Source organism: Panthera onca, chromosome A1, assembly GCF_046562875.1.
Source record: "Panthera onca isolate mPanOnc1 chromosome A1, mPanOnc1 haplotype 2, whole genome shotgun sequence".
Classification (NCBI taxonomy): Eukaryota; Metazoa; Chordata; class Mammalia; order Carnivora; family Felidae; genus Panthera; species Panthera onca.
In genome coordinates, this window is record NC_138339.1 from 170,691,523 (window position 1) to 170,713,249 (window position 21,727).

Genomic DNA, 21,727 nt, shown 5'->3' on the forward strand with positions numbered 1-21,727 from the left:
AGAGCTGTGTTGCCCATTAAGCAGTTCGGGTCTTTGCGCCATCCATGACCATTGGTTGATTCAGGTAATCTGGGCCCAGAATCTTGCTTTTTGACAGTGGAAAATCAACAACCTGGCTCTTGTAGCTATGTCACTGGGGGAATGATTAAACTTCAAGTGTGTTGACGGCTTTGAAGCCAGGGACGTGTATGTGCCAGGTCTACATGAAGCCTCTTTCTGCTAACCCAGGAGTGGGGTAGTGGCAGTCTGGTAATTGGTTAATTTCATTTTGCTGTCAGTGTGACGTTCCTGTGACCAGTCATGCTGCAGCCCAGTCAGTTTCCTACCCTAGTGGGCTGTCCCCCACTCATGTGACCACTTGGAAAAGCTTAGTGGAGCTAAAGAACAGTGAACAGCTGTAAGCAGTGAATCATCAGTTTAAAGAAGAGTAGAAAATAGTCAGTTATGCTCTAAGTAGACACAGAGGTGTGACTTCCCACGGGCCCACCACAAGTTGCCAATCCTCTCTCCTGTCTTTTCTGTTTGTATCTTCTTCTGCTTCTGTCTTTATCCTTCTCCTTTATTTTCTCCACTCTGTGTCTCCTGCCTGCCTCACCCCGGGCATCTACCCTTTTTGTTTCTTCCTCCCCCAACCCCTCCTTGTCTCTTTTCCTGTCCCCTCACCATTCTCCATTCTCACCCTTATCTCCTCCTGAGAACCGCGTGTAGAAGGGAGGCATGGTGCCAATTGTTTGTATTTGAAGCAAGAGCTTCTGCCCCGTTCTAAGGTAACAAATGAGTCACTCTCAGTTGACCCCTTTTCCTTGGGGTCAGTGGTTCTGTCCTGGAAAGAGCTCCCTGCAGCTGCTGAAGTCAGCTGCCCAGTCAGGCCTCTAGGAGTCATTTCAAAGCAGTGTACGGGTCTGTACGTGTTTCACATCTTCACAGTCCTTGAGACCAGAGAAGACCTGTCCTTCCTCCACGACATTTCTCTTATCGTTGAAATCAACCCCGTGGGCTTTCCTGTTACCTGTATCATCATTCTTTAAGAGAAGCATTGTCTTAGAAACTCTCCACACGTCTACTGTGGTTGAGCATTGATGGGCACAGACCATTAATAGGGCAGTGTGGAGAAGAAATAGTTCAGTGTGACAGAGACTGTGTTCTAATCCAGCCTGAGAGTTACCTGGCGCATTTCCGGCAATTAACGTGTGATCCTCAGTTTGCAACCTAAGTAAAATGGAATATCTTTTCCATGCCTACCTTACAGTGGCACTAAGATACGTTAAAAAATAAGCTGAAGTGTATTGGGGCGCCTGGGTGGCTCAGTTGGTTAAGCGTCCAACTTCAGCTCAGGTCATGATCTCGCCATCTGTGGGCCCGAGCCCCGTGTCGGGCCCTGTGCTGACAGCTTGGAGCCTGGAGCCTGCTTCCGATTCTGTGTCTCCCTCTCTCTCTGCCCCTCCCCCACTGACATTCTGTTCCCCAAAAATGAATAAACATTAAAAAAAAAAAAGATAAACTGAGGTGTATTAAACATTTATAGAATTTGGACAAAAATCATTTTGAATTGGGTGACACCAAAACAGATGTTGTCAGGAATTGTTAGGAGCTTGGAGAGACTCATGTAGAAAAAATGTGCGGAAGCAAAGAGAGGAAATTATTTGATTGGCTATAGCCTAAAGCCTAGTAGGCTGTCTCTGATTGGTTGTCTTTAGCATTTTGATTTTGTAACCTTGAGACATTCACAGGCTTAGAATGTGGCTTGCTTACATAGCCCACCAGGGCGGTGCAGCTACCTCAGTCACAGGGCCACCTTATTTAATTAATTTCACAGTTGATTAAGTGTGATCATCTGTGTGAAAACACAGTCCGGGTTACACAGTGACACACAAAAGCAAGGTAATTGTAACAGCCATAACATTACACTGATTCATTACATACTTCTAAGAGACGGACAGAGGAACACAGTACTCCACCTGATTAACAAAAGTGTATCATAAACAGGCAAAACTGACCTATGAGTATTTTTATGGTTTTATTTATTAAACCTTTAAAACAGTCTAAGGTTAGTCAAATTTGTGGGAAATAATCATTAAGTACATTTAAGAACATGTAAACCTGTTGTGTGTATCAGCCTAGAGACAGGCAACATGATGAGTTAGTTGCAAATGAAAAATTAACATGAAGAATTATTAAATTGGGTAAAGGGGACTGACTGCTAAGAGGTAAAGGTAACTCTAAAGCGTAAATCAGCAGACGATGGCTGTTGGGCCAGATCTGGCTGTTGCCTGTTTCTCTGTAGTTTTGACGCCACTGTGCTCATTTGTTTAGTTATTGTCTTTAGCTACTTTTTGCGCTACAGAATCAGAGTTTAGTTGTTGTGACACCCTAAAGCTGACGAAGCCTGAAGTATTTACTCTCTGGCTCTTTATGGAAAATGTTCGCCAACCCCTGCTCTAAGAACACAAGAATAGTCTATCCAGGGAGCTGTGCCATGGGAGCAAGGCAAAAACCTCCGAAACATAGGCTAAGAAAAATCCCTTTCTCAGCAGGTCCCTCCAGCATGCTGTGTGACAAGGGCTCACATTGTGGCACTGTTTTCTGACAAGCACACCGACCTTGCCTTGTGGCCTGGAGGGAGTGCACTTCTGGCAATGTTGGAAGGGGCGGGAAGGGAACACACCCACTAGTGCCTTTGGAGGGCCCCAGGGCTGGCGTAGAGGACCAGCTCACCCCCTCTGAGCGTACCGGGTCACATTCATGCACTGGACACCACGTGGGGTGGGGAGAATGTAGAGTCTTTCCTGTCCTGCAGTATCTTTCCATCGGACCTCTTTGTAACGGAGGTGTAGCTGTCAGAATCCAGAACTCTAGTCACTGTATCAAGCTATGAGCATCTTTGTTTTTTGTTTTTGTTTTTAATGTTTATTCATTTTTGAGAGAAAGAGCATGAGTGGGGCAGAGAGGGGAACAGAGGATCCCAAGTGGGCTCTGAGCTGACAGCAACAAGCTTGACGTGGACTCAGACTCACAAACCGTGAGATCATGACCTGAGCCGAAGTCAAGAGTCGGATGTTTAACCTATTGAGCCACCCAGGTACCCAGAGCATCTTTGGGTTTTATTTGGAATGTAGTCCTGGTTCCCAAGGAAAATGTTAACTAATCGTGACACCTATCCATTCTGCCAACAAGCACTTACAAACTGATTGCTTTGTACAGTGCAACAAACTAAAATAAAGGAGGGTATTATTTAAATTGAATTAAAAATATTTCAGATGGGGTGCCTGGGTGACTCCGTCGGTTTAGCATCTGACTTGATTTTGGCTCAGGTCATGATCTCATGGTTCGTGGGATTGAGCCCTACATTGGGCTCTGAACTGACAGCTTGGAGCCTGCTTGGGACTCTCTCTGTCCCTCTCTCCCTGCCCCTCCCCTGCTCACATGTGCACGCTCTCTCTCCAAATAAACAGTTAAAAAAACATTTTGGAGAGTATTTTTATTATTTTCAGTTCTTTCTTTGAAAATAGTTTGTGTCAATCTCTCTTTTTTTGAACCACTTTTTGACTGTAGAAATAGTTTAACATTTTGAGTATCCTATAGGAAGAAATTATCTACACTTCCATTATGATAGCTTTAATTTTTGTGATATTTTTTGTCTCTGCCCATAAATGTATATTTTGCTTAATTGTAATAACCATGTCCTTGTTTGGTCATTGCATTTTTTTTTTAGCATGTCAGAACATCTTTGCAGCATCCACTTAAATCAAGTAATTGAGGTTAAATATGAACATTTATATGTATGTTAGGTAGAGCAAGCTTGCTGCCTCTTTAAACAACTCTAGAATCACAGTGGCTTAACACAGTAGGTGCTTTAGTTCTTGCTCACAAGGTATTTCAGCACCTGTTTTAAGCAGGCAGCCTTCTGCTGGGTGATTCAGGATCCAGATTCCTTCTATCTTGGGGCTTTATCCTGTCCTCAGGCTTCCTGGGTCCTGTGCTGGATCCGGTGGATCCTGATGGCAGAGGGGAGAAGGGAGGGAGGCTCTCTCAGTCACTTAGAGCAGCTGGGACGGAATATAATGGAGTAGGTGGTGTAAACAACGTATTTATTTCTCACAGTTCTAGAGGCTGGGAAGTCTACAGTCAAGGCACAAGCAGACTTGGTGTCTGGGGAGAGAGCCCACTTCTTGGTTCATAGACGGCTTTCCCCTCCCTGTGTTTTTATATGGCAGAAGGGAGCTCTGGGGTCTCTTAGAAGGTTATTAATTGAAATTCATGAGGCCTCTACCATTATGACTTAATTGCCTCCCAAAGGTCCCATTTCCTAAAACCATCACATTGGGGATTCGGTTTCAACATATGAATTTTGCTAAAGGACACACCATTCAGTCTCTAGCAGAGAGCTTTTACGGTCTAGGCTTGGCAGTGGCCAGACCCCTTCCCCTCACGTGCCATTGGCCAGAAGGCACAGGGCCACACCTAACCATGGGGAGGCCTGGAAATGTAGTTCAGTTGTACTAGAAGGAAGGGAGACCGATTTGGGGAACATACAGCACCCTCAGTTGCAATTCCCAATGTGATGCCACATACCAGATGTCCTTAATACATTTCCTATGTATTTATTGTCATTTAAATATATATACCACGTGTTGAGATTATGCAGTCAAATGATTTTCATTAATAGTTTAAAAAAATAATGTTGAAGTAACCGTTGATATAATGGACTTAGTTACTTCTGAGAACATTGTGTGTGTGTGTGTGTGTGTGTGTGTGTGTGCGCGCGCGCGCGTGCACGTGCATGCGTGCATGCCTGCTTTATCACTTGGCGTACTGTGATATAGCTGAATATGTATCTATATCCCGGATCTAGCCCCGTTAGTAGTGCCTTCCATGTAGGAAGTGATCAGTAAAGACTGTGGCAAGGACTGGCAATCGATAGAGGAGATTTTTACTGAGAAGGCTAACTTTGGAAATGGTCACAAAAGGCCTATTCTTTCATTTCTTTACCCACCTGCTTATTGCCTCTTTCTTCTGCTCAGTGCATGGTGTGGATGCTCATCCCTACCCGCCGAGGGGGCACCCACAAGCCCTGGTTTAAGTGATGCCATCCTCCTGCCCCTACTTGCTTGGTTTGGGTCCAGCACATGCTTTTATATATTTAGGTATTAGATAATAAGTGTATAGATACTTCAGGAGACAGGGATATTTTGATCCTCTGAGAAGAGTTCCATGGAGCCTTATGTGAAGCAGTGAGCCCTGTGGATGCTTTAAACCTGGGCCAAGAAGCATGCCACTATGGACCTCCAGCCTTCACCATCAGACCACGGTTGGACCCCTAAGCAGGGCATTTATGGCAGAGTCTAAGGCTTGGAAAGGGACTGACCTAGGTAGGGGTGACCTAAGACACAACTGGAAGTTCCAGCAGACTTCATAGCCTTCTCTGTGCTTCAGTAACTGAATAAGCATGACTGTAGCTAGGATCCCAGAAAGTGTCTTCTGTTCCTTTGAAAGTGACTTTTATCTCTTGTTTCTGATTCTTCCTTGTAGCAAAATTAACATTGAAGCAGGGTTGGAAAGTACAAAAACATGTAGGAAGTTCTTTAATTTCAAGAAATTGTATTTGTCTATAAGAATGTTTCAGTTGCTTATGTTTTCACCTTTTAGGCAAAGCCGAAGCTGATTGAACCACTCGACTATGAAAATGTCATCGTCCAAAAGAAGACACAGATCCTGAACGATGGCTTAAGGGAGATGCTGCTCTTCCCTTATGATGACTTCCAGGTAGATACCTTTCAAATCGAGCCGTGTGGTCAATGTTTACAGACAGTTCTTTTTTATCTACTGATTTATTGTTTGGTTGTTTAATTTAGGATTTTTAAAAGATGAAGATATTATTTATGAGAGAAAAGTTATGTCATTTTATTTTTCCAGGCATTCCTTTATGGGTTGATTTTTTAAAATGGTGTTATTTTTGCATATGTATAGATAGATAGATAGATAGATAGATAGATATGAATATGTATTACATATATTTACATATGCCTACAGCAGATGTAAAAAACAAATGTGTGTGTGTGATTGTGTGTTATATTTTGCATACAAGTGCTATCTTCTGGGCTGATTTAATGGACACAAATGCCTCCTGTGTCTTACGAGCTTTGTTTGAAGAGAGGTTTAAGGTTTTTGCCAAGTGCCTTAGCCCTTAAGGAGGGGATTTGCTGGGGAGCAGTAGAGGATTTTGTCATGCGTCCTTTTAGAATGGCACGTTGGGAAACTGCCATGAGAGTGCCTGTACTGTGTGTGGGCTCCCAGAGAAGGGCTGGGGGTAGCCAGGAATGTCCTGAGGTCCTACCTCTCTGATGCGGTGCAGTTCTTGGATCCCGGCAGCTGCCAGCATAGGACCTGGCATGGCTCCTTCCGTGAGCTGCTCTCTAGATTGTTGCTTTAAGTCTTTCAGATTGCGAACGGCCTGTGGCTGAGGGACCCACAAGAGCTTGGAGGATAGTGAGGAACAAGAATAGGGCCCCAATGGTGTTAGAGGCCTGGCAACCTGGAGTCATCTCAGTCTGTTTGGAGGCCCTGGTTACTTCCCTTGCTGTCCTGGGATCTCATCTTGGTCTTTCCCCCTTTTCTGCCCTATGCTTCCCTACCCAGCGCTGTTACCACCCAAGCCCTGTCTTCGACTTGAGCTGCCTTATTTATTTTAAAGCTTCATTGATTCTTTGTTGTTTAATTTAAAAAGTACTACATACTTGTAGAACAAAACAGATTAGGCACTATTGAAATACTTGACGATTAAAAGCTTCCCCCACCACTTTCTTTCTAATCCTATTCCCCAGAACATAACCCACCACACATAGTTCTGTGCCTACTGCATTGTCTTTAGAAACTTCTGTGTTAATAACAATTGTTAAATTATATTCCTTGAAGTTTTTTCTTCCACCAAATTTGAGAGACTCCAGTTTGTAAGAAGGGTGGGAATTCTCACAAATGTTTTTTTTCTTGTTACAGATACATGTGAAGAAAATGATTATTCTTTCATTCCTTCCTGAAAAACAAGGAAGGCCAGGGAAGTGGCATTGACCGCTAGCGATGCTGCTGCCAGAGTGTCCTCTAGTGATACATGGTTTCAAATCATGCCTAAAAATAGGATGCTTTGAAAACCTCCTCACACGAATAGACTATTCAGACAGCACAATTAGAAATGGAAACCTCAGAGTGATGTCTTTCGCCTGTAATCTTGGCAATAAATTTATTAGCATGAGAAGTTAAGTCAGATGATTACAAATTATACTTCATGTTGACATATTTTTCCTGTAGTGTGCTCCGAGGAAGCTAAAGGTTATCTCAAGTTTCTCTGAGCGTGAAGTACATATTCTTCGTATGAGTAACAAAGTTATCCCAAGTGTTTGCAACCTAGAATGCAAAGTTGTGTTTGCCGCCTGAGATAAAATTATTTAAGAAGCAAACAAACCAAAGAAACAAGATACAGTTAATTTACCTTAAATACAGAGAGCAAACTGAGGGTTGCTGGAGGGGTGTTGGGTGGGGGGGATGGGTAGATGGGGGATGGGCATAAAGGAGGGCACTTGTGATGAGCACTGGTGTTGTGCATAAGTGATGAATCACTAAATTCTACTCCTGAAACCAACATTACACTGTATATTAACTGACTTGGATTTAAATAAAATAAAAGATACAGTTAATTAGTATCATCTCTTACCCCAGCGACAAGGAACTTGTATGTTCAAGTAATTGTAGAGTCAGATGATTGAAACTTTGAGAAAAACTCCTTTGTCCCTTTTGCCTGTAGCTATTTCTCTGGAGACATGAGGCATAAATATTCTGGAAAAGGCAAAGAATTTACTGACACTTTACTGGCCAAGATTGAGTAAGCAAGTGTTATTTTCTTTTTGGGGGAAGTTTTTTCTGAAGATTAAGATTAAGGAGCTTGGATTTCAGCTTTCATCCCTATCACAGTAATTATGATGGGCTCCATTTAAATTTGGATACTGTTATTTATTATCCTGGAGATTCCTATATTCTATTTAGGTAAGAACATTTACACTGTGCTTTCTTGCTAGATTGTCTTGGTGATGTTAATAACTGTCTATTTAGCTGACTGAGCAGAATGTCTTAGAATGTCACAGATGCCCTCTGTCTGTCCCTCTATTTTTAGGTAGAATAGAGTAATACAAGGAATTATCCTTGTATTATTACAAGCAGAGGGAATAGTTAGATCAGGAGAAAGTATTTCATATGGAAAAAAAATAGCAAGTTGGTTAGGAAGTAGGTCAAATAGTGAACAAAATGCTGCTGGGGATTAATTTGCCATGCACTCTAGTTAAACAATATTAGTTAACTGTTAAAATAATAGAACTTTGTGCAAAATGAGAATTTGTTAAAATATAAGTATGGATAGTGATGAAACATTCATATAGTTCTAGAGCAGGACACGTGTTGATTTTCGTCAGCCTCTAAAGATACCTGTGTTCTCTGAAAATGAGTCTTATGTGTGTGTGTATGTATATATATATATATATGTATATATGTATTTATATGTATGTATATATATATATGTATGTATATATGTATTTATATGTATGTATATATATGTATGTGTATATATGTATGTATATATATATGTATATATGTATTTATATGTATGCATATATATATGTATTTTTTTTCTTAAATATACTTGCTGAAGGATGGGAGAAAAGTGTTTAAAACAGACAAAGTAACCTGAGAGACATGGAGTCAGTGTGGATTTTAAAAAGAAAAAATGGCAGTTCTCAGCCCTCAGAATATTTATGATGTCCAGTTTTACCTGCCAGGACCAGGGGCAGGAATGTGTGGCCACTACATCCCTCACTAGCTGGCTGAATTTCTTTTTTCAGAACCGGCCCTGTGCTTTACGGTCTGTTCTGTTCTGTGTCTGTCTTGGCTTCATGGTTCTCCTTGCCACCAATATCTTCTTTTCTTTTCCACCTTCTAGAACCTTCTCACCCCTCCCAGGCTGCTTCACATCCCATGTCCTCTGAAGCTGTTCAAGTCCACAGTGATTTTTTTCCCCATTTTCGTAATTCCTCTAATACTTACTGTCCATTATCAAGTTTCCTTGGTGAGAGTCTAGAAGTTACTTTTCCTTGGGTAAGTTGTAGGTAAACTTGAAAAGTCAGTTAGACACAGGTGTAACCTTTATTGTTAGGATGTTTTAGATCAAGAAATGTAAGTTGAGTTTTGCTGAAGAAACGACCCATCTCCGCATAACTCCAAAGTAACACCCAGGACTGCTCCTCTTCTTGTCAGATACATAGAACCCAGTGTGGCTTCCACCATTGGCTTCCAGTCATGGTTCCCCATCAGCTGGAAGTCCTTTACCAGGTGATGCTGGTGGCAGTGACATTCTTAACTGAATCTGCAGCTTGCTTGAGAACTGCCTGTATCCTGGCTTGTTACACAGCTCGCTAATGTGTGTGCAGTTATGTAAAGTGATAGGATATGGGAAAGGTAGTGATGAGTAAAAAAAAGGATGCTGGGAGGCAATTTATGGGTACTGTTTACATTTCACAAAAATTAGTCTTTGGTGTTTGATGTAAACTAACAAGGGGTAGAGTTTGTGTTGAAGAAATACAAAGAGCGTATCTTACTTCACTTCCAGGGATGTATGCAAAGGAATTGAAAGCAGAGACTTAGAGACACTTGCACACCCATGTTCCTGGCAGCATTAGTCCCAACAGCCAAGAGCTGGAAACAGCCCAAGTATCCATCTGTGGATGAATGGATAAACACACTGTGGTATATCCATACAATGGAATGTTATTCAGCCTTAAAAAGGAAGGAAATTCTGGGGCACCTGGTTGGCTCAGTTAGGTAAGGTCCAACTTTGGCTCATGTCATGATCTCGCCATTGGTGAGTTTGAGCCCCAAGTTGGGCTCTGGGCTGACAGCTCAGAGCCTGGAGCCTGCTCCAGATTCTGTGTCTCCTTCTCTCTGTCTCTCTCTGTCTCTCTCTGTCTCTGTCTGTCTGTCTCTCTCTCTCTGCCCCTCCCCCACTCATGCTCTGTCTCTCTCTCTCAAACTAAATAAACATTAAAAAATTTTTTTAAAAAGGAAGGAAATTCTGATGTGCTACAACCTGGATGAACCTTGAGGACATTATGCTCAGGATGACAATCATTTAGGACAAATATTGTGTGATTCCACTTACGCAAGGTACTTAGAATAGTCACGTTTGTAGAGACAAGAAGTAGAGTGGTGGTTGTCGGGGGCTGGGGGAAGGGGGACTCATTGTTTAATAGGTACAGAGTTTTTGGTTTTGCAGGATGAAAAGAGTTCTGTGGGTGGATGACGGGGACGGCTGCACCACAGTGAAAATGTTCTTTTTTTTTTTTTTTTTTTTTTTTTAATTTTTTTTTTTTAACATTTATTTATTTTTGAGACAGAGAGAGACAGAGCATGAATGGGGGAGGGTCAGAGAGAGGGAGACACAGAATTGAAACAGGCTCCAGGCTCTGAGCTGTCAGCACAGGGGCCCGATGCGGGGCTCGAACTCACGGACCGCGAGATCGTGACCTGAGCCGAAGTCGGCACTCAACCGACTGAGCCACCCAGGCGCCCCAGTGAAAATGTTCTTAATGCTACTGAACTGGGCACTTAAAAACAGTTTAAATGGTAAATTTTATGTTATAGATAATTTATCACAGTTAAAAAAAAAAAAAAAAAAAAAAAACCAGAGCGTGTGGTTGCAGGATTCCTGTGTTATGTGGATGTGGCATTGTTGTCATCCTTCAAGTTGTTTGAAGTCAGGATGAGGAGTAATTTCTCGGGTGCTCTTCCTGCTGATACTTCATGGTTTAGTATCAATATCATACTCCCTAACAAGAGAATTTAAAAGGAAAGATAGGAGCACCAAGGAAAGGTGATTAATAATTGGCAACCCTAGAAATTTTCATTTTTGGAAATGTTTAGATACAGGAGAATCCTTGAGTGTTCTCAGCATTGTACAGAAAAATGTGGCTAATCCATTTCCCTTTAAATAACATCCTGATTTTTATTTGTCCTCTGTTTCTTTTCCTCTTCTACTTACATGAGACTGATAATGATCTACAAACCACTGGCCTGAAAAGGAAGCCAGGCCCCTTTACTTACAAAGGGCCTGGAAGTCACTGATCTCATTTCCCATCTGTCCTTTTGAAAAGAAAAAATTCTTTCCACAGTGTTTTGTCCTCACTTTTTATTATATGCTGCCAAAAAAATAATCTCAGTACTTTGTTTTGAGCTTTTTATTGAAAAATGTTCTTTTGACAAATTCCTCGAAATTTTTATCAGAGGGAATTCAGCGGCCGATAGTGTAACTTTCTGTGAACATTGTGGTTTCTGGGATATTAGTTCATGTCTAGGATTGAACCCACCTGAATAAAATCTGGATAAATACTATTTCTAAATTGACATTGGCCAGACCTTCAGGAGATGGGAATTTTAATTCTAGTTCAAGTGATGACTTTTACAGAAAGCAGGGACAGATCATACTTTCATTATCAAATAGGTCTTAAAAGCTTATTTTTTGGCTGGAACCAACCAGTCGAGTTGAAGAGTATATCTGTTTAGCTTATAATTGAAAGTTCTCCTCCTCGTGCAAAGGGCTCAGCCTTGTGAGACGCTTAAGGTATAAATGTAAGACAGGGTTCCTGCTTTCAAATTGCTCCAAACTTAGAAGAGATAATAACTGAATATTTGTAATAAGAAAAATGTGACCAGTATCATGAGAGAGGTGGGGTCCCATAGGAATGTATTCTAGGAGTATGAAGTTGGAGATAGTATGACATCCAGGTGCTAAGAGTCCTTGAAGTGGTTAGAAATGCAGAAGTTCAGCCTGAGAGAGAAGCAGGGTATTCCCTTGGCTCACCCATAGAAATGTGAGTCAGCAGCCCAGAGGCCAAGGGCATGGGGGTGCCTCTGTGGGTACTGGATCTTGGGGGTGCCTTCACTTAGGAAGGAGGGAGGTGGGAAGCAGGGACAGAAAGTAGGGGAAGAGCCAGGAAACTACAGGGTCCTGGAAGGCAGTGAGAAGAGTTGAAGAAGGCAGGCAGAAAAGGCAGACAGTCTCAAGTCCCTCCTAATGAGCTGGGGAGTTGATACCTAGGACATCTTTCCCGTGAAGATAGTCTCTGACCAGGGCTGACAAAGTGAGCAGGTGGGGTGCAGAGGTTAGTGTTAAATGGTAGTAGAGAGAAGGAATCATCATGGCGCAGAGGGATAATAAGAGGTTTTATCAGGATTGGGAAGACGAGAGAATGAGCTAAGAAGGGAAGTCCAGGAATGGGGAAGACATTGAAGATGCCAGTGTCACAGGGATGTGCTTTGAAACAGGGCTCCCTGGGGGTTCTTGGGGATGGAATTAAGGGTTTTTGGGGGAAGAAGGAGAGAGTTCCATCTCTGAGCAGCAAGGAGAGGATTCGCTGTTGAGAAATTTAGAGGTGGGTTGGGCTGAAGGGCTAGTATCAGGCTGGCACAGAGGTGGTGCAGCTCAGTGGGGGAGGTGGGGCAGTAAGGAGGGTTTGGAAACCTGGGGAATAGGATGAAGGGGGGGGGGTGACAGCAAGAGTAATGTGGTAGTAAGAGTCATTGATTAGTTCTTCCACTGCTGTAACCATGGCCACAGCCCTCATCCTTTCTCGCCTTGGCTAACGCAAGAGTCTCCTATCAAGTCTTCCAGATCCTATCCTTGCCCCCTTCCAGTTTATCCTAAGAGAGTAGCAAGAGTAATTTAAAAAGTCAGTTTGGAAGGTAGGTCAGATGACATCACTCCTATGTTCACAGTCCTTCTATGAAGACTTTACAATGGCCCGAAGGGCTACTGTGGTCTTATCTACCCATGACCTCCCTGACCGTCTTCCCACTATCTCTGCTGCACCACCCTGGCCTCTGTGGGGGCTCTTTCTTCACTCTGGGCCGTCCCCTGCCTTAGGGCCCTTTCTCAGGCTTTCCCCTCTGCCAATGCACCCTTTACCCAGCTGTCTCTCACCTCCTGCAAGCCTTTTGCCAAATATCACCTTCTTAGTGAGGTCCTCGATGACTGCCCTACTCTCCCGCCCCCTTTGACATTCCTAGTCTTGTTTATGTTTAATTTTTTTTCTTACCACATTATTTATCCACTTCCAACATACTTACGTATCTATTCATGTGAGCTCTGTGGGAGCAGGGATCTGAGTCTCGTGCACGGATGTTTCCCAAGCACCTGGAAACACATGACACAGAGCGGGAATTCAACACCTGAGTGGAATGAATGAGTGAGAGGGAGGGAGAGAATGAGAATATATGAATCACCAACTGAGAGTGGGCTCCTTCCACCTAGGATTTTGTTGAAAACAGCCTTTTAGGGAATGTCAGTGCTTGAGAACTAAGAAGAGAAAACAAGGTGGGAGTGTGGCAAGGTGGAGTGTGTGGGAGGTGGGGAATCACTGCAGGGCCCAAGAGTGAGGCATCTGAGGTCCTAAAATGGCTTCCCATGGACTCTTGGCCGGATGGGGAATCTTTAGAGGTGCGTGTTAGACTGAGAAAAGAAGGCAGTAGAGGACCTGATGGGTGAACGAGCAGAAATGCTTGGTGTGGGACAGTTGGAGGAATAGAAAGTAGCAGTTGGAGAAGGGGCACTTTGGTGTTTGAGATCACACAGGTGGGCATTTGGTAGTCAGCATGGGTCATGGCATGGGTGACCTTGGATAGCTCATGGGTAAGGTGAATCAACATGTAACAAAGCACTAAATCGTTTGATAGAAATTTGAACAGTTTAAGAATAAACACATTCAGCCTAACTGCTGGGGCTATTGAACTTACGTGATACATAAAGTCAAATAGAAATAAGAAGTAAAGGGCACCTGGGTGGCTCAGTCAGTTAAGCGTCCAACTTCGTCAGGTCACAATCTCGAGGTTCGTGATTTCAATCCCCAAGTCGGGCTCTGCGCAGACAGCTCAGAACCTGGAACCTGCTTCGGATTCTGTGTCTCCTTCTCTCTGCCTCTCCTGCACTTGCAGTTTGTCTGTCTGTCTCTCTCTCCAAAATAAATAAACGTTAAAAAAATTAATAAAAAAAAAAAGAAATAAGAATTAAGTTATAGGTATAGGTCAAATGACTATTTTGAGCATTTAATCTAAGCTTGAGATGGATCCCTTGGCCCTTTGAAGATACATATTGTAACTTTTATTTCTTATTGGAAATGCAACAGGAAAAGAAAATGCTTTAGGAACATTTGGTTGTTATTATTACCTTGACTATCACATTTGTTCCTTGATTTGTTTAAAATCTTGCTCAGCACTCTTAAAAACTGAGAACAAACTGAGGGTTGATGGGGGGTGGGAGGGAGGGGAGGGTGGGTGATGGGTATTGAGGAGGGCACCTTTTGGGATGAGTACTGGGTGTTGCATGGAAACCAATTTAACAATAAATTTCATATATTGAAAAATAAAATAAAATAAAATCTTGCTCAGCTAAACAAACTTAAAGGGATATCAGTCTTGGCACTGTGCCAATTCAGTATTATATCGGTGAAGGTGAAAATCACTTGTGAAAAGTATCTTCTCTACCAGATTCTCCATTCGCAACCATAGAGATATATTGAGGAACCATAATGAACTTTGATTTGTGCCATGCTTTCTAAATGAAGGTGGCAGCCTTGTAGGATAGGAGGCTGATCTGGCTGTGACCACTGCTGCTTCTCAGTGAGGTTCAGCTGATGTGACACCATGGTGGGTATCCCAGTCTTCCTCTCTGACCACGGGTATCCCTCTGGATCCCCATGCTCTTTTATGGGCAGAGCAGGCCCATTCGTCCATCAGTGGAGGGTACATGCTGTGCTCTGTGGCATTTGATACTAGGACACATGATGGATATGTCATTCCGTGTTATAGTGCGGGGTGGGAACATTCATGCAGAACACAGTGTGACAGTGTCCCAGGTGCTGGGGAACTCTGGGAACTGTGGTACCTGCTGCAAAACCACTCACGTCAAAGCTTGCCAGATTGATTTCTGTATTTACAAAGCACGTTAGCTATTTTCTTCATTGTTCCTCAATACAGCCTGGCGAGGGAAGTAGCTTTTGTTCACGGAGGCACACACAATATGATGCGATTTTTATTAAAAATACTGCACAGTGCTTAGGAAAGCTTTGATCAAATAGGGCGTGATGTTAACTACGTTACTAACTAGATGAAAGAGGATATACACACACACACACCTGCATAAGTGAACCTAAGATTTGATTCTCTTATGTAGAGGAAAAGATACCAGATAAATCTAGTAGTCCACCATTATGTGTGTGTATTCCCCACGTCAGATCACATTTCTTTCCTCCCTCCCTTCCTCAAATCTTCTTCTTTGCTTTTTTAAAAAGAATGTTTAGCTCACATTTTACATAGGCCGGAGAGGATGGTGAATGTCCCACAATTGGTAGAAATGGATAAGCACACACCAGACTTGTAAGCAATGAGGGGTAGGGGGGCAGTATTATCTATGTGGTTAATGTATTTGTCCTAGGTTATTAAACACAACTAACAGACACAGAGGAAGTTCTAAGCCCAGGTGATATCCTAAGACCGTGTAAGCAGATGGAGATTTATTTATACTGTACCTCTAACATTCCCTGAGTATCATTCTTTGTCATAATTATCTTAACTGTAAAACTATCTTAAGGTAGCAGATCAGGGGAGTAGAAGGGAAGGAGACACAATATGATTGAGTACAAAACCAAAAGGTTCTTAAAGAGAAGATCTAGGTTTTTGGCGTCAGAATTACCAGATGCCATTGATCATACTATTAGGTTCAAAATCTGTGTGGTTCCTACAACCCAAAAGGGTCCTGCCATGTCCATTGCTCTGCCCTTTTCCAGAAGGGCTGCCTGGCCGAGCCTGGACACTGCGAAGTGTGTCCTGCTCGGAGTGCCCAGTGGCATCCCGAGCGTGCATGTGAGCGTGTGTGTGAGATCTAGAGAGGACAGAGTAAGGAAGCTCAGCGCAGTGCCCTGATGCCAGACGTCGTCGAGTCAGGACTTCCTCATCTGGGTAGCATTTAATCTGCAAAGCGTCATGTCTGCTCCACTTGTTTAAAATAAGACTTTGGGTGGCATTTCAGGAGGAGCGCAAGTGCGGAGGCCTGATGCTCTGACATGACCGGAGCACTGCACTGGCAAACGCATGGAGGGACTTGAGAGGAACCCTCCTTGATGCATAAGTGAAACTTTACACCTGAGCAGCGAGGAGAGCGTGAGGGAGGAAAGCTCACCAGTATCTTGGAATATGTAATTAAGGGCATATTCACTATGCCAGGTGTTCACACAAACATATGGTCTGTTTAGCTAGCAATTAAAATTGCATTCTAGAAGAGGACCTACAGAGCCATACGCAGAGAGCTCGGAAACAAGAAACTGGAATGGCTTGTACCTTCCTCAAGGTAATGTTACCAAATGGAACACAAGTCAATCAGAGGGATGGTAGGTGCTCTCCAGGCAAGACCCAAGATTTAGTCATGTGACCCAAGGTTTTAGCCCCAGGTCTCTCTTACTAATCTGGGTGTTGGAGTAAGTGATAAGCCTTCTTTTTTCTTTAAAAAATTTTTTTAGTTTATTTATTTTGACAGAGAGCATGTGGGGAGGGAGAGAGAGAATTATGAGCAGGCTCTGTGATGTCAGCGCAGAACTCGACATGGGGCTTGAACCCACAAGCCATGAGATCGTGACCTTAGCCAAAACCAAGAGTCGGGCACTTAGCTGACTGAGCCACCCAGGTGCCCCCGTGATAAGCCTTCTTAATACTCACTTTTCTTAATCTGTTGTTCAGGGATAACATTTGCCCCAAAATTTGGGTTCTCATAGATATACAAGAATCCAAAGAGATACCACCATTCGGGAAAGCTCTTTGTACACATGGCTGATGTCCCTCAGTTGGCAGGGAGGGAGGTGAGGGCCTAGGAAGCAGCCTCCTTCCTGTTTATGTAACATCGTTCAGTTTTGAGGATGGCCATGTCTTCAAAGTCATGTGATGTGGGGCAGGTGGAGCCCCTTACTCGTGGGGAAGCTGGACCTGCTACATGTCCCCCAAATGACCCAAGCCCCCCCTTGTTTTCTGGATTATCCCTCTCCCCTTCTTCATTCTCTCTTATGCGTTGGTACATAAGAGCGATGGAAAACAAGCTTCAAATACCAAACCAAACATAAGCCAAACAAAATCTCTAAAAACTGAACTTAACGGATGAGTCTGGTCACGAAGGATGAACATTTCACTTGTTTAGTTATAGTTTACTGCATTTGGGCAGTTATGTAATGTATAATTTTGGGGGTTTGAGAAGGTAGCAGAATGAAATTTTTATGGCTCTCAAAGGTCTACGGACACTTACAAATGTATGTGACATTTTAGGGAACGGGACATTATGTGGTGACAGAAGCTACCTGATGTCTCACCAGTTCTGAGACACTGTCTCATTTGGAACCCTGAGCAATCTTGCAATCGAATAAAACAATCCCCATTTTAAAATCTCTGCTGCCCATTCACTCAGCAAACGTTTACGATGTGCCAGATGTTCTGCTGGGTGTTGGAGAAGCAAAGATGAGTAGCTTAGTCTGGGCATCTCCAGCCTGGTGGGAGATGTGGGTGGTGGGAACAGCTCCACAGCCAGGTGGATGGTCTGGTGCCTGAGGGAGTCAGAAGTCCCCATGTGCTACAGGGCTGAAGAAGGGCAGGTGAGCCCAGAAAAGACATCACAGCGGCTCGGCCGTGGTCTTAGGTTCTGCTGAGGAGCTTGGACTCGATTCTGGTGGCAGCGAGGAGTCATGGAAAGGTTTTAAGTGGAGGCCTGGTGCTATCAGATGAGAGTTTTGGAGAGACGACTGGCAGGTGGTACGAGGGACTACGGAGGGGAGCTGGGCATAGTGGTATGGGTGCTACACTGAGACGCACGCGAGAGCACCCCAGATCAGTGCACTGTTTGGGGGTGTCCAGCAAGGAAAGTCACTGACAGCACACGGGGTGGTACTGTTGAGTGAGCGGAGACAGGCAGTGCAGGGTGGGAGCCCGGGGAGCTTGCAGGGGCGGCGAAGAGGAGCTGAGAGGGAGAGGCGTCCCTCAGCGTGTCTCAGCCCTCGTAGGGTTTTAATGGGTTCCTATGGAGTGGTCTTTTGTTAAATCCCTCCAGAAACCTAAATGGGGTTCCTTCTCCAGACCCTTGTCCTGTCCCATGCTTTGTCCATTTTCTTAATTATTAGTGAGTTAGGCATTGAGAGTTCTCAGGAAACTGAAAACGGGATTGTCTGATGTTACTAGAACACTGTGGGTCAGCTGCCAAGAGGTGATCTCTGCAGTGAGATGTGGGGAACGCCCTGCGTGAGTTCTAGTTTCCACCCTGGCTTGGGACTGAATCCTCTCAAAGTAAGTCATCTGCTCTGAAACAAATGCGTCTGCCAGACATGTGGAAAGGTGCCATTACGCTGTGCTCGATAAGTCACCGAAACGTCCCCAGAGTTGTCTAGTAGTGATGTTTCATGCACAGACAGATGAAACCAAGGCCAGTTTCCAGCATATGATATAAAGGAACCTAACTTCACAGACGCGTGAGGTACCCTGCAGTTTGGCTCAGGGCTAGAGACGAAAGGAAGGAGGTGTTGAGAGCTGCCTGTCTGACAGGGAATAGTTGAAAAGCCAAGATAACTTTAGAACATCGAAGTGGATGCTGTCCATTTGGCCCAGTCGAGCACAATATAAATTCAACCCAGGGCTTACTTGTTTAGTAAAGGAGATGGGCCAGGCTGAGGGACGCCAGCCTGAAGAGCTGTCTTCCCTAGGCTGCCTGGGCTTTGATTTCTGGCAGCATCCACTTCCCTCCCCTCACCGAGTGCTGGCCCCCTCCCACCACACCCCAAGGTCGCCCTTCTCCTGGAAGATCAAAGTACTATTTCTCTGCAAATGCATCAAGCCCTCAAAGGTTTCAAGGTATAGTTCTACTAGGTGAATTAAAACAAACACAAAAATGAATACAAGCATAGGATGCTTTGCATAGAATTACAAACCAGGTAGGTTAACTGCTAAGCAGAGTGAGTCCACTTTTTTGTGTAAGGGCAGATGGGAGCTGACCAGCCCCTGAGACCTGGTGGGCTTCTCTGGCCAGCAGGTCATGTCTGTTGGAGTGCGTCTTGGGCCCCCTTCTCTGACCTCAGGCTGTCCGCAGGCCTCGGAGCCCATCTTAGAGGTAAGACCCCAGGCACCTAGGAAATTTCCCTCACTCTCAACTTCCTGCAGCCATGTGCCTAACTGACCCGTTACTTCCTCTTGAAGAGAACCTTTTTCACCTCTTGTAACTCTTCGGAGTCGTTCTGCTCAGAGCACTCGAGGAGCCATCTCTTCCTGATTGAAGGCCGGCACTGCCTTCTGGGCCGCCTGTGATGTTTGTTTTTTCTGTCCAAGGGAGGACACTCCCAGCCCTGTGCTCCTTTGAACAGGAGAGATGGGGAGACAGTGTCGGTGGACACACGCAGTGAGCTCAGGTTGCAGCCCACCCACTTCTCTGGGATCTATCCTCCGGCTCATTGTTCACAGGGCCCAGGGGAAGGGTGGGCCTTTTGTTTCAGCCTCTTCATTAAAATCTTATAAAATAGGATATTTTGAGCAGCCGCAGCTATGCTTGCTTCCCACCAGGAATTAAGAGAGTTGTTTTGTTACAGTTTTAATGCCCATTCTAAAGTGATTAATATAAAGTCCCGTGCCATATGGGTTGGGAGGGTCAGAAGAGTAAAGAAATAAGGACACGAAAGCATGTCTCCGTTAAGACTCGCCCTATATTTATTTAAGTCTACAAAGTGATTCTGCCCTCCTTCTCATCCAGCAATTCCTTTCATAAAAATAAATGGGGTAGTCAATCAAAGCAGACATAGTATTCATCTTATTTTCTTGGATATCTTTTAGTTTCTCTCCAAACACAGATAATAAGCCATTTGAGAGATATAGACTTAGAATTCCATGTTCACAGAACTGTGGAATTTTTAAATTACAAAGGAAGCCTGGAGATCCTTAGAAAACTCTCTATTTTACAGATGTGGAAAGTTAAAACTTTCCCCCCAAGATCACACAGCTAATTAGCGGCTGAGCTCAGATGAGCACTCAGGTTTCCTGGCTCTCACTTCAAAACCCTTTCCAATATCACTTGTCAGATTCTTCTGTAGGAAGTTTAATTACATTATTCACCTCACATTTCTTGTGGCTTGAAACAAGAGCTTTTCGGTGCCCCAGCCTCAGTGGGGTCAGGGTGGTGGGGTGGCTGGCCCTGATGGAGAGAACCCTGGCCAGGTTGGGGGCCAAGAATTCCATTCGTAGAGAGAGGTGCCAAGTTGAAGATGCAGAACCAAGGTTACAGCAGGCCATCAGGGAACAGCTGTGAGTGATGAAGAAGAGGGTTGGGAAATGCCAGGATGCCCCAGGGCTGGCCCAGATGAGCAGACCCACTGTGTGGTTTGCCCGTATGTCCCTTTAGGTGGTGCACAGCCCTGCCTCCCTGGGCCACGCATCCAGATATGGCTCAGAGCCGCTGAAGTGACCCCAGTCTTTGCAGGGAGTCATTTCAAGCAAGAGAGAAAAAAGTTTTTAAAGTAAAAGAAGATCTATTTGACATTTGTCCTTCTATTAAATTAAGCTGAAAGATACTTATAAGTTCTGCTGTTTCTGTTCAGGTCTGGGGGCAACACTGAACTTCTTCAACTCATTCCATTAAAAGAAAATTCCCCTAAAGACTGACCTGGGCTCTCAGGTGTCCTTGTGCCACCTTCTAAGCTTTTTGGGTGAGGACTTCACCACTTTCTCTTCCTTTAGCAGTTCTAAATTGTTCTTTTTAGTTACTCCTGACATTCTTTGGAATTCCTCATAAGACTCCTGTCCCTACTTGGCCAAGGTAATAAAGGGTCTCCATGTGTCCAAGACTACCAGCATTTAACCTAAGTCACAGTAACTCACTGAAAATAATTTAGACTATTTTAGTAGCTAGAAGAGGGCTTTTGTTTTAAATTGTGCTTTGTGCCATGAGATTTCTATTCAAAATGGTTGCCGGAGATGCTAGCTGTGTTTAGATTTAATTTGCAGATCTTATCACGCTTCATAGTGAAATGCTTCTCCCCTCCCCCTTGCAAATGTAGAGATCTACTGAGGAGAAAGCTACTGCTGAGCTCTCTCAGTGGCGTGGGAATAATTTATTTCCAAACATAAGAATGGGACTGATATTCTTTGAATGTCCACCTTGATGTTGATTTATATAAAGTGGATACTGACCCATCTTTTAGCAGGAATATGACTTTAACTGATAAAAAAGGAGAAAAGAATGCCACAACTGTGGAAAAGAAAATTAAGTCCACTTTTGAGGAGGGCTTTAGTGTTCACTGAGTATAAATCTCCAGGTATTGATTGGGACTCTGTTATAAGCCAGATAAATAAAACTGCAGAAATTTAATGTGAATCGATTTGGCATACAGTAGACTGTTACCCAAATATGACTTTTAATAAAAAAGTCTTTGGAGAAATTAGAGCATTCACTTATGCTGTAGTCTTCCCTTGTCAGTTTTTATAATGGACTGGAGAAGTTTTTGTAATAACAGAAAAAAAGTTATATACAAGTAATCGATGATTTTCAGTAGAGTCCTATTTCTGTCTCCATTGACTATTTTATTCATTCATTCTTGAAAGATTGATTACCTAGCCCAGAGATACAGATAGG

At 43.7% G+C, this 21,727-nt stretch overlaps 1 protein-coding gene across 21 annotated transcripts in view; it reads left to right on the forward strand.

Moving 5' to 3' along the window:
• DOCK9 (dedicator of cytokinesis 9) overlaps positions 1 to 21,727 on the forward strand; it is a 290,719-nt gene that overhangs the window by 125,427 nt on the left and 143,565 nt on the right. For all 21 annotated transcript variants that reach the window (XM_060636782.3, XM_060636789.3, XM_060636803.3 and 18 more), the window contains exon 2: positions 5,647 to 5,763. In XM_060636782.3, coding sequence (XP_060492765.2) covers positions 5,647 to 5,763 — 117 coding nt within the window. The remainder of the gene's footprint in view (positions 1 to 5,646; positions 5,764 to 21,727) is intronic.